This window comes from Ammodytes marinus (assembly GCF_949987685.1).
Source record: "Ammodytes marinus genome assembly, chromosome: 4".
Classification (NCBI taxonomy): Eukaryota; Metazoa; Chordata; class Actinopteri; order Uranoscopiformes; family Ammodytidae; genus Ammodytes; species Ammodytes marinus.
In genome coordinates, this window is record NC_137233.1 from 22,784,928 (window position 1) to 22,798,561 (window position 13,634).

The 13,634-nt window shown below is 41.5% G+C and overlaps 1 protein-coding gene across 2 annotated transcripts in view; it reads left to right on the forward strand.

Moving 5' to 3' along the window:
• The first annotated feature begins 1,301 nt into the window (after positions 1 to 1,301).
• The window catches only part of LOC307250116 (semaphorin-3F-like), a 60,496-nt gene continuing 48,163 nt past the window's right edge, over positions 1,302 to 13,634 (forward strand). For both annotated transcript variants that reach the window (XM_080027075.1, XM_080027076.1), the window contains exons 1-2: positions 1,302 to 1,719; positions 4,065 to 4,241. In XM_080027075.1, the coding sequence (XP_079883201.1) occupies positions 4,121 to 4,241 (121 nt within the window). In that variant the 5' untranslated portion in view covers positions 1,302 to 1,719; positions 4,065 to 4,120. The remainder of the gene's footprint in view (positions 1,720 to 4,064; positions 4,242 to 13,634) is intronic.

The window sequence follows — 13,634 nt, forward strand, 5'->3', positions numbered from 1 at the left end:
AAATTGACTTTGCCTGTCAGATATTCGATGTAGAAAAAAGTCAATGTATCACTTTAATACACTTATATAATGAATAAGTGGATGGTAAAGTTAATTAAAGTTATTTGGTCTTCATAGCACACACTTTTATAAAGTATAACTAGTAGGGTGAAAGTGGACTTGAGAGCATGCAAAAAGTATTTATTTAAAAGCCACCCACTTGTTGATTGAGAGAAAAAGAACACAATGCAGGCGCCCCTTATAAGCCAAATCCTGTTGCACATTTTCCCTCCACATCTCATGTGTGGGTGGCAGATGGTAGCTCACTGGTTGTCACAGCGATACAGGATGGAAATACAGGCGACTGATTCAAGGCAAGCAAACACTTCCTCTGTGAGAGACAGTCTGCCGTGCCGTACTATAGCTGTAGAAGGGACAGGAGACCCGAACTGCACACCAATTAAATAAAAGTTATTTCCACCGATTGTTTTGAACAATATTAGATAAAATTATGGATAGAAACTCCAAAACATGCTCTGTTAGCCCATGTTATATTTAGTAGAATTTTTGCCATATCAACTGAAAATAATGTGTCAGTTTTGTATAACAGCTTGCAGGATTTTAACAAAATGTTCATATATGTAATTTATTGTTACATTGCCACTCCCTTAAGGTATCTATGATTGACTAATGTAATTTTGTAAATAATAACACATTTAAGGATGCCTGGTTTTGCAAACTGACTAGTTAGAACACCTTTCATCACTTATTTCAAGAAGAAGGGTTTGCAGAAAATCTGGAACAAAATCCCACAACTCTAAATACATAATTAATTAGCTATTAGATTTAAAACCACAGACTTGGTGGCTCTATATGTGAGAAACCCCTGAGCATAAAAGTGGACCAACATGTACATATAACTGCTTTAATGACCAATTAGAAAGGATAATCCCCAACCAAATGAAGTTCCCTGCACCTGGCAATCAGTCTCATGGTATACAGTAAATTCATTAACATTATTTACAGACTATACACCTAGACTGAGCACTATTTGAAAGTGTTGTGAGATTTTTAATTTGCTTAATAAATTAACCTTTCATAAATAAAAGTTTATAATGAAACTTCAGTATTGAATGTGGATCTGCCATGCCCCTGTCTATATGCCCCAGCAGCGCACAGCGGTGTACCACGGTAGTAAATCACGGCTGGCTTGATGGGCGGCTCGGCTCAGCGCTGCCCGCCCCGTGGGTGTGTTTAAGGCAAATGGGCCTGTGCATCCACCTGCTAGCGCCCTGCCTCCCTACAGTCAGGAGCGCCCAACTTTCCCGAGAAGCACACGCTGCGTGCCTGGACCTCTCTACTACGCCACAGGGACTTTGTTTCCAACTGCTTTTTCCCACGAGATGTTGATTGTGCTCGTGCGACGGCAGTGTCTCTTCGCTGCGCGGTCTTTATACTAGAGAAACATTTTCTCCCTTTATTTATTTTTAATTATTTTTAATTCCAACTGTCATTTTTCTTATTGTGCACTAACAACTCCGGGGCCAATACGCAGTGTGCACAGGTATACGGACTGCCTTCCTGAACGGGGACTGTCCATGAGCTGCACCGGGATTTTTCTATTGTTTGTTACTGATTTTAACTTGGAGACGAAAAGTGAGCGATCTTTTGGAATTGTTTTTTCTTCAATGACTTACAAGGTTGGATCTGAAGTTATATCTGGACAGCTGTAACAAAAAGGTGAGTCTTGGTGTGTTGTTCATTTATGCTAATTATTTTGTATTTAACCTTTTTTATAATTAAATATTTTTTTTAAGATTAAATAATTAAATAATAATCATATTTATAATAATGATATGCAGGAGCGTGTTTTTTATTCTAACTATTATTTGCAGCGTGCCTCGTTGGCTGTTTTCATGTATCTTATAAATATTACATTTGAATGGATATACTTAATCATGAATTTAATTTTCAATAGATCACCACCTTAATTCTTTAATGAATCGTAATTTATATTAATGTCATTGCTATTCAGTGCACCGTGCGTTCTGATACCACACCAGACTGTTTACAGTTCTGTCGTTCATGTGTAGCCAAGGCTGCCAGTCTGTTACGCACAGTCCATAACATCGTTCAGCAACATAGAATCATTTTGCATTAATCATTTTTGCTCTTCAACATAGTGAAACAAATATTTGAATAAAGTTGTATATTCTCTTTTTGCATGCATACTTTATAACCAGGCTATGTATTTGTGGAAATGTGACAAATCACCAGCAGTGCTTCTGTAATGTTTTGGACAGTCACCAACTGCTTAAAGAGTAGATATTTTATGATCTGCTGAATAAACCAGCAGGAGGGTTATGGTGCAACTTTACAGAGACCAACTTGGTCTTATTGGCTTTTGTCTTTGATTATATGAATTACTTTTATCACTGTCTATTGTACACTGTGTTGCCAGAATGCCAGAAGCAAATTTCCATTTAGTGTAATGTAATGGTCAATAAAGTGATCTTATCTTTTAATGGTTGCATTTAATTTGCCCAACTTGTGGCAGTAAATTACTTGCAGATAAAAAACAATGAAGAGGCTGCCAGCATCAGCGGGTTACTGTAAAGCTGTTTGGACAAGTGTGATGGATGTAAAAAAAAAATAAAAAAATCTTTATATGTTTCCATAAATGGTCCTTTTGTAAACTGAAACTTACGCATTCATCTTACAACACTTAATGAATCGAGGAGATGAGTTATATGTATCTGTAGTATGATGTGAGTGGACTGTGCGTGTCTCAGTCCCCTCAGCGTCATTTGTGAGCTGTGCCTTCCTTGTTTACTTCATCGGCTTGTGTGAAGGACTTGGCCTCTGTCTCCGAATAAACAGCTGGATGGTTGACAAGTTGTCGGTAAATGGGCCGAGGTTTAAACAGCTGCTTATGCTCATAAAAAGCACTTCTGCCAAACAATCTTGAGGACTCTTTGGCTCTGCTGACGTCTCCAAAGTTGGTTTTGAAATTGAGTTTGTACTAGAAACATTGGTAGAAGAGCTCAGCTTTGTGGACTGAGTGTCCCATCAATGGGGGTCTGGGATGCTGTTCTGGTAGTATAGTGGGGGGAAATAAGTTTAGTCTGCAGTAGAGTGTGCACTGAAGTGGCAACATGGTAGATATGATTACATAGACCAAGAGTGGATTTGAATGAAAAATGGACAAGGGCAAAAGGTGGCCTGTTGGAGCAAGTCTTTCTGATGATTTGTGACGTGTGTGTGAATCATTGTGCTTGCTCCCTGGTGTCCATCATTCATTAACCACAGTCTTAAATGACGGCCACCACTGCTTTGTTCAGAAGACTTGTTAAACTGTTCCAATTGGCGCTTGAGCCTCTCATCATGTGTTACCCCCTCCAGCAAGCCTGCGAGCAACAAGTTAATATTTTATCTAAGCACCAATCAACAGTGTTTTCTTTTGTCTCTCTAAGTGTGACTATGTGACATAACCCGGTATTAGGTGAATCTGTAATTACAGAGCAGTTCACACACGTATGGTGTGTCATGACGCAGGAATGTATTTTGGGTGCGTGGAGGAGAAGAGCAAAAAAAGCTTCTCTCACTGGTGTCAGTAGTGATCTTTCCATCACTTTGTCACACAGGCAGACACACCCTCCCCAGAAACAAAACCTAATTTTTACCAAATGGAAGAGTGCAGATATCTCTTAAAACCTTGGCTCCTCTCGATAGGGACTCATCGGTTTTGTGAAGATCCGGGCGTGATCTCAACACCTCGTTGCTGCATCGCCAAAACTTGCACAGATGGGTCCCTTAGGACTAGCCAGGGATTTGACATGTCACATGAATAAGTAATCAAAAACAGACTCCTATATTACATTTCCATGTCATTCAGCAGATGCTTTTGTGCATACCTTACTAACTGGAGGTAGGCAGTGAGCATTAAGGGTCTTCTTGCCTAAGGAACCTCACTGGACTAGCCCCTACCTGACCGGCAATTGAACCCTGGTTTTGATTTTCTATTGCAGTGTCGAGGTTGAGAAACTATCTTCTCTTCTCACTGGTTTGTTTTTTTGTCCCTGCAGATATATATATTTTTTTAAAGGACACCTCTCTGTGTGCTACTGGAGGTTGGAGGACCATGCAGCTGGATGCTCTGTGGACGCTCCACGCCCTCCTGGCACTGTGCGGCCTCGCTCTGGGGAACCCGCTGATGACCAACGACTCCATGGCCGCACCGCGTGTCTTCATCTCCTTCAAAGGTAAAAAAAAACCTGTTAGTACTTTCCCCTCTCTTCTATATTCCCTCTGCAAATCACTGTGCAACCAGTGTGCTGACTTTTAAAAATCCTTCTTTCTCTATGCTGTTTCTCCTACTGTATGGCTGGTGATATGACTGTTGTTGTGTAATTGGAGCGTGTTTGGCTTTGACGAGTTGATGCAGAAGGTTCTTTTGCAAGAGGAAGAACTTGCGGATATCAACCAGACTCATGTTTCACCGCAGAGCAGGCCGCAAAACAAATCATGCAATTCTCATTCCCTGCCTCAGACCTCCGGGCACTGTAATAATCACCAGATGCTTCCACATGGCTTATACTGTACAAACAATTAAAAACACAAGGCAATGGCCTGAAAGAAATGAGAGGTAGAGAGAGTTTATGGCATTTTCGTGCTCACTTTTGAAACAAGAAACATGATTATTATTTTAGTTAATCAAATGTAGGGTCTTTAACCTCAATCATCTGTATTATGGAATCCTTAAATTGTAGCCACAAAGAGAATATAGTAACTCTATGGCCGTTATGTGATTATTCCCCGTGCATTTCAGGGGAGGGGGGGGGGGGGGGGGTGTGCTGCCTTGTGTTTGTGCCTTTCTGTACAGATTAGGGCGAGCTGGGTTGCCAGGGTTCTGAGGGGTGCAGTGTGTAGTGAGTGAGGGTATTATCAAGAGCAAATTGCCAGGATCAGCCAAGCAGAGCGACGTCCCTGAGGCCTGTCCTGCTCGGAGATCAAGCCTTTGATTAGCATCCAGAGAAAAAGCCCAGGGAGCGAGCAGCAGCAGCAGTGGTAGTAGTGCCCCTGTTTGCTTTGCTTTCCATTTCCCAGCGCTCCCCCCAGTACAAGTTGACTTAATTAAGGGGACTGGGCACAGTTCATTGTTAAAGGCGTTCTCCGGTTTTAATCAAGTAGGATTTAACACATCAGTAAGCACACATCCAGAGCTCAGCAGTTTTAATATTTTTTTAATTTTTCTTTTTCTTTCTTTTTACAGAACTGTGTAAATTGTGTTTTTTGTTTTTGCTTTACTCTATAGCAGAATCACTTGATGCTTTTTGTCTAGGAGCATCTTTGGATGACTGACCTCACTGGAAAATATATATTTGAAAGCAGCGCACTACAAGCACATTTCATCTTTTGGCTGAACAAGCCGGATGGAAAAAGCTTGGGCTCTTTCCTGCTTACCTGTGTGTGTGTGTGTGTGTGTGTGTGTGTGTGTGTGTGTGTGTGTGTGTGTGTGTGTGTGTGTGTGTGTGTGTGTGTGTGTGTGTGTGTGTGTGTGTGTGTGTGTGTGTGTGTGTGTGTGTGTGTGTGTGTGTGTGTGTGTGTGTGTGTGTGTGTGCGTGCGTGTGTGTGTTTGCCTCTCTAGTCAATATGAATTTCACAGTCTACTGCGGCTGCCTCTCTCGGAGGAATGCAGCCCCTTCTCCATTCAATATTATGACTCTCTCTCCCTTAATTGCTTTTTGAGAGGCCCGTGTACTATAGTCCTTACCTTGGCGAGCTGGCTGCACTTTCCCTGATGCATCGTGAATCGTGATGTGTTAGGTTTTTTGGTTGAGCTGCTTGGGAAGGCAGGGCTGGCCTATAAGTGGCGCAACGTTAATGGAACACAGTTTGACAAGGAAGTGTGGACAATATGCAGGTTTATTAATCTAAGACCGAGGGAAAGAATGTGTTAATTATCAGTCAAACTGAAGAAAAACTTAAATTGCCGCTATAAAGCTCTAGGTTTTCTAAACACATGTTCCAAACTGATTAACTGGGTAGCTGAGGAGCGAGGTTCACATCCCTGACCTCCGTCTGGGAGGCTCTCACTTCCCTATTAAAGCAGGTAGAGTAAATCAGGAGACCTAATTGCTTTGCTTTGGCTTCATGGGGTGCACACAGCTTTTATGACGGGGACAAAAACTTGTGATATTGATCAAAAGAAGCCAACACAGTTCCAAAATATTCAGGTGTGTTTAAAGTGAGAAATGGGCACATCTCAATGAGGTTAAAGTTTGTCAAGTCTGAGGGATAAACCTTGAAAGTAGACTTTGTTCAGGCTTATCAAGTCTGCTGCGCTAGTAAGCTGAGGAGAAAGGGCAGAGTGAGCGAGGAGAAAAGACGTCAGCCTCAAGTTGAGACCGCAGCTATGAGTAATCAATGTCAGATGAGGAAAGTGGAGTGTTTCGTAGAATGAGTAGAGGAAGCGAAACAAATCTCCCGTAGAAAATCAGTTGACATTTTTAAGGTTAGTTGAGACAAGACTGCTGTCGCCAGCAACCCCCAAGAGGGGAATTGCATGAAATCGTTAACCTGGAACTTCTGGGAATGTGATAGTTTGAGTTACCACACATTCAGAGTGACTCCTGGCAGGAAATGTAAGGACACTGAGGGCTGGTAGTGAAGTAAATAGTGAGGTCAACAAGACATTTATTTTAAATGTGATATAGTTTGTTGTTTGGAGGCTCATTCATAATTCTATATTCTATCATTCTATAATTTCATTATTGATTAATATTCCAATGATCATCCCCATTATTTGATTTCACTATAAAATGTCAGTATTGAAAAGTAGTTTTTATTATATTTCACAGCTCAAAGAGATATACTCAAAGTACCTTCTTTATTCAACCATCAGCCCCAAACCCAAATATACATATACAGCTTCATGCACATTTTTATTTATTTTTGATTCATTGATTGACTAATGGTTGCAGCTCTAATTTCCAGTAGCATGTTTTTTTTTTTGCGGAGTGGCATCATTTTGATTAATCACAATCTGGTATCTTTTTGAATTTATTCAGTTTTGAAAAAATCTCTGGAGCAATGTACATGTCTAAAATAGCCAACGCAATGTTATTTGTGTACATGAGTGGAGCTGTAGTATAGTAGACCTATCATTCTTAATCAAAACAAAGCTGTCCATCCCTGAAGTGAAAAACTGAATTAACATGTGAAAGGATTGTGTGAGAGCTTTACCTCTCCATGAGACTTCCATGTCATGCAAGTGCCTTTTGGGACGTAAATGCATTAAGAGGTCAACTGGTTTATACGTGCAGTTGTTGTTTTTTTACATTCATCCTTTCATATCCCACTGTGAGGTACAGAAAACATCACATTTTCTGGATGGACCAAGTGCACCCGAGGGACGTTTTGCTATGCCATGTTTAGCAAAGAGTGTAACATTACTGCTCTTGGCCCACTTTCCCTCTATGACATATTTGAGTTCATGCATTACGCAGATCCAAATCTAAATCCATGCTTATCGCTCTGCTATTTCAGTACTTCATACCTCACATAAACTCTGCACGACTTCATTCTCTTAAATGAATCATAAAACATAATGCATTATGATACATTAAAGCAAGGCGCTGTCTGTGCTTTGTATACAGTTGTTTACATGGAAGGTGTAACTGGCGACTAAAAGCCTTTAGAGCCAATTTGGAGGTCTTTAAACAAGGGCTTTTTCGAAGTGTGCTTAAATAAACAGACATTGGGTAAATATTGGTCCTGAATACAGAGGCACGTGGTGAAGAATCTCCATGATTGTAAATTCTCTCTTTTGAGAAGCCATGTAGTCGTAATCTACTGCTGAGGGTGGAGCCGTGTCTCCCACCACTAAGACCATGTGAGAATGAACACACCTCACCTCTTCTCACTTGGTGTTAATGAAATTTGAAACTACAGCAATGGAAGTATGGTCTGTCAGTACAAAGGAAAGTCCTTTTATATTCGATAACAGCACATGGGATTACAGCACATTCCCCCCTCTTCCCACTTAGTACATACACGGCCAAATCCACAGAGACGGCACCAGAATGTGGGTCAACTTTGCCACAGTACGCAACAAGCTCACCGCTGCTATGGGCAGGTGGCAGTGAAAGGAAACAGCTCTGGCTCGTCATTATTCCAAATATTTCTCATCTGCACGCCCTCCCGCCAAGGGCTAACAGCATGCTCCTATTTTTACTCCTCAGTAAAGTCTTTGGTCTATATTGGGGGGAGAGTGTGTTTGTGGGTGTGTGTGTTTGTGTGGGAGGGTGGCAGCGTTTAAGGTTAGAAACTCCCCATCGGGGGTTAAATGCCAAGCATTCTGGTATGTGACGGCCATTGTTATGCCATAGTTGGGTTTTGTGGGATTTCTTTGGGCTTTTAATAACAAGAATAACAACAGAAGAGGATTATATTTTTAAATGTGAGCTTAAAAGCAGTTTAAGACTAAATCCATAGTGGAGTAGTTGTTTTGACACGTCAGCGCTTTGCTATCAGTTCATCTCTGGGTTTACCCCTTTACTGCTGCCCTGTCACTTACTAGTGAATGTTTAAACTGTTATTACTGTTGTTCAAACAATATATTTCAGTGGAGAGGTTGTTCTGTTGGCTCCAGGGGCATTCATGAATAGTCTGAAATTATTTTTCTCTCTTATCACTGCTGACCTGATTGGCTATGACATCATGTGTTCTTGAGGCGACAACCGAGTGTTTATCCAAAATTGAGAATTTTTGGAAAATTTACACCCAGGCCCCTTTAAGTGCACTATGAAGAAAATGCAATGGGAGTGGCACATTTGCTCAAGGTGATTATTCCTAACACTGCTAGGCCTGTTAAGCCACATCTTTCTGATTATTGTTGCAGAATACAGATATTGTCACACGTTGCCCCTTGCAACAGTAATATTGCAGTATTGTCAAAACACATGTAGACGTGTAGGCCTCAAAACCACTTCCCCGGTATTCCAGCACCACTGTTGATGTTTGGCTGTGATCTCTATTTACTGTTTGTGAGTGCTGCGGAGTCCATTTATCCCCAGGGTGGCCAAGCAATGACTGATAAAGCATTGAAAACCAACATTACTTTGGCCATGTCCCAGACCTCAGCTTCTCTGCTTGGTGGCTAAACCAGGTTATATTTAGTCTAAAAAGGGCGCACTCACTTTAGGCAAGTTTGCCTGATCCGTGCCCCAGCACGGTGTGAGTGTGAGTGCGCCCTAAAACTCTCTTCTCCCTGAGCAGGCACACAGCAGTCATTTGTATCGCCGTGGTTAACCATTGAACATAGTCGGTAGGGTGGTGACGGCGGTTTAAGTGCAAACGCAGCTTGGTCCAGGGACAACTCGCACTATGCTGTGATTCAGCTGTCGAGTGTCCTGGTTGCCTGGTTGGCCAGAAGCCATCCTTAACTGGTGTCAAACATTTCAATTTGATTGAGTTAAATAAACACTAGAAAGTGCTTGTCGAAGTGAAAGGAGTCTTTGGTTTGAGGTCTAGTCTAGCCAACAGCAGATCCCCCAATTTCATTGCGTGGAATTTGTGTCACAATTAAATCTATAGATCAATGTGGACCAATGTAAAATTTAGGAATGGCACACTTGACTTTACCATATTTGTTTATTAGCCTTGGACATAGCATTGCTTTATCTCTGGGCTGAAAAACAATAAGCAACACAGATCTGCTTTTTAAAGAACTGAATTTTGAATCCATGTCAGAATTGAATGAAGTCCACCTTGAACCTTGAGACAGCTCAAATTGTCTGCTGTGGTACACTTCATTGCATTTTAATCTAAATCAAGCAACAATCATGCTGAAATGAAATGTGTTTGTTGACCGGCCACAGTCCTTGTACAAACTTGAGGCATGGATGATTATCTAGTCAGAGATAATTGTTAAAATTATACAGTATATGTCAAAATGTCTTAGGTTGACAGGTCAGTAATCATGGATCGATTATCTGTCTGTCTGTGAACTATGCCCCCTATTTGATGCATGACTGAAAGTGCCATGTTTGCATTCATTTCCGCACCAATTGGTACACCATTTCTATTGGAATGCAATAAGGATGATAGTGAAAGAATGTGTGCAATGCATGCTTGCATTAGATGTGGCACAAAAACCTTCTCCATAAGGCTTTTCAATCTACGTAAACTATTAAATCTATCAGCCATGTGCATTTTTGAAGACAGGACTGCTCCTATTCTCACCCGTCAAGTATATGTGTGGGACAGACGTGTGATATTCCTCAAAAAAGATGAGCATGTTGGCGTCTTTCAACACATTGCCCTTTAAGCGAGCAGTAACCTCTAGTCCGTCTCTGATGGTGCCAGTTTCCCTCTGCAAATAAAAATTGCGGTCACAGTGTCATCTCATAGCTGTGTCAGCCAGCCATTAGCGCTGTCTGTGCCTCCCACCCAGCACTGATGCTGCAGCTTCTATAATATATATCTTATTCTCTCCTTCCCAGGGTTGTTAAATGCACACAAGGCCTTTCTTTATGATGGCTGATGAATCGAGTCATTGTATTTGATTGTTATAGAATACAGCCGCTTGGCACCTTGCTCTTCTTGATTTTCATACCATATGGCGGCAAGGTTGTAAAGTGCATCGCAGGCAGCTTGGGTGGTCCTCTTGTTTGATGAAAGAGGGAATACTTTTGATTTCCTTGTATTTATGATTCTCAAACATCTGGCCAATGGTTGCTGGATAAATTATATAAGTGTGCAGGTGCAGAAGTGTTCATCTTCAGGGGATTGTCATGGGCATGGGAAAAGTGAAGGTGACGGAGTGTCGTCTAAATATAGTCTAGTTCATCTTTGAAAGCTCTGTTTTCTTCTGCGGTTCTCTATCCATCTTCCCATTTCTCTTCCCCTGTCATGGGACTGCAGTAAATGCACTGGGATCGTAGTCAGTGTTTGTCATTTCTGACATGGAAGCCCAGTGCTCTATTTTAGCATCTGCAGAAAGAGGCATATGTTGTGTTGAGAGTGTGGTTTTCCCTCTTCGGTGAGGATTTCACCTGTGGCACATTCTTTCCTGAGTCAGGTTACAGGATCGTCTCGCAAAAAGACTGAGGTCCCAGTCTTGTCTGTGTCCGTTTTGTCTTTCACGGGCATGTTGTTGCATCTGTTGCCCCCGTCCCCCCCACACACACCCAAACCCCTTCCTCAGGGGACTGGAAAATACCATCCAAATTGTCCAGATACTGTGAGTTACTTTCTCCCCGATGTTGCAGCATCTCATCTCCCATGTGTTTTTGGTTACGAAACTACGATTTTCCTTCATTTGTTTCTAGCTTTTCATGAAAGACTGGGCAGAAAAGGGGCAAACATGTTGGGGAAGTAAACAATTCCACATGGTCAAACCATGTTATAAGAGAGGAGTTGGTTATTTCCTGTAATCAAAACAACTGCTAGGGAAAGGTTCTCTCTCCATGGTCGCTGGGCACCATGTAAGTCACATCCTGGGAGCCGTGTCAGGTGCGATTAAACTGTGTGAAACCTTTCAGTATTTTGTAGAAAACTGTCACATACCATCTTTTGTACCTATATACCCCTTCTTCATGGAACCGTTAACAGACAATGATGTAACATTCTCAGGCTTGACATATTTGTGTTGACCCACGTATTGTCTGAGCCTGCGACTTGGTATCTAGCACACCTGCCAAGCTCTTATGTTGGTCCTTTCTTGGTGGCAGAATTAAGACTTCCTGTGGGATTTTGTTTCCTTTCTCACCAGTGAAAACAGGGCATTAGTGGAGACTGGATCAACAGGTTGAGGACTCAGACTGGCTTTGTCCCTGTAACGCTGCTGGGGTTGAACACTGTATATTCTTAGCGCTTGTGTTTCTCCTATGGTAGATTAAGGTGTCAGCTATAATAATAGTCCAGATGGATTAGACGTGTTTGTGAAACCAGTGCCCAAATTGACAGTTTAGAATGTTATCTACTTTTTGTTACTGAAAACTGCGGTTGATTATCAGAAAAGAAGGGAATGTGTCAGTAGAGGTGGGATCAGAATACGCAAAAGAAAATGTGATTTAGGGGGCACGCAGATCAGCGGCTCTAAATTGAGCCCTTACTATGAAGTGCTTCTTTGTCTTGTCATCTGGAAATGGTGGGGGATTTGACCCCAATCGTCATTCAGCCACGAACAGATTAATTGTGTTATTTCAGATAAGCAGAAAGTGAATTGATATTTGTGCTTGACAATGTTTAGGATATTCTAGTATTAGTCATCTTCTGGATGGTCTTGAGCTTCCATGTAGCCACCCTATCTATGAAAGGAATACTTCTTTCAGCCCCTGTGCAACTCATCCAGAACATTTCAAACTGCCTTGTCTTCAACCTCCCGAAATCCTCCCATATCATCCTCCCTTTACTCCCTCCACTGGCAGTCAATAGCTGCTCCTATCACATTCACAGCCCAGTGCTAACACCTTTGAAAGGTTCTGCACCCCTGTACTCCCAGGCCTGCAGCTCCAGTCGTACACCCCCCCCCCCCAGTCTGCATTTCAGTACAAGAGCTCACTCTTTGCTTCAAAATTCCAAGTCATCACTTCTTCACTTTGTTCTTTTCTTTCAGCTCCCAAATGGTTATAGTTCTCTTGTTTGGAAAGTATAATCACTCCCTCTCTGTGCTTGTAGGCTCTGAAGACATTGTCTCAAGAAGTACCTCATATAAACCTTGAATCTCCGAATCATATTTGCTCTGAACATTTTTGCTTTCACTAGATGTTCTTGAAAGACCTTCTTACTTTAGTCTCTATTTTATATGGACGGTGTACTTCCTGGTTAATAAGAACACAAGTAAAGTTTTGAATAAAGCCTGTCTTTGTGTGTATACCCCTGGAGACCTATAAGTATATGGTAGTTTCTGAGAAAGGTCAAGTGGCAGGGCGTGACCCTAAACAGGTAGGTCAAGGTCATGGCCCCCATGTGATCTACAACCTCAACATCATTTCTTACCCACTGTCAGTAGGGCATTGAGTTTCAGAGGCTTCTCCCTGACTCAGGACTGCCGACTTGAGTGTCTTTTACAGACTACACACATTTGATAGGCTATGACTTTTTTTGTACAACTGAATGTTGTGAAGGACATTTAGTAGTAGCTGAGGCAGAAGAAGCATGTGTTTGGTGGGTGTCACAAGATTTTTAGGGAACCAAAGGTATTGATTGAATACAGTTCACTGGCACTTCATCTTTCTTTCATGGTAATCTTGATAGTGGCCACACACATACTGATTACAAAAGTTATATAAACTTTAAGTCATGCCGGTGATGGTAAAGCACTTTGCTGATTTGTGGATTAAATATTAAAATGACGGACTGTGTTCATGACACAAAGCTATAAATGTGTAGTATGCAAGCCATGCATGACTAAACTCTATCTGCAAGTTGTTCTTCATTAATGTACCATGTGTCTCGTTGCTCTTAAATGGTGATTAATCATTGCATACTGATCATTAATCAATGCAGTGTTTTCTGCATTGGTTAGAATGGTTTACATACCAGATCAATAGGTGAAACAAAGACTGACGAGAACCAGACTTGCTTTAAATTATAAGTTCAGATAATGGGAAGTTATATTATAAAATCAGACACAGCATTTTGGCATG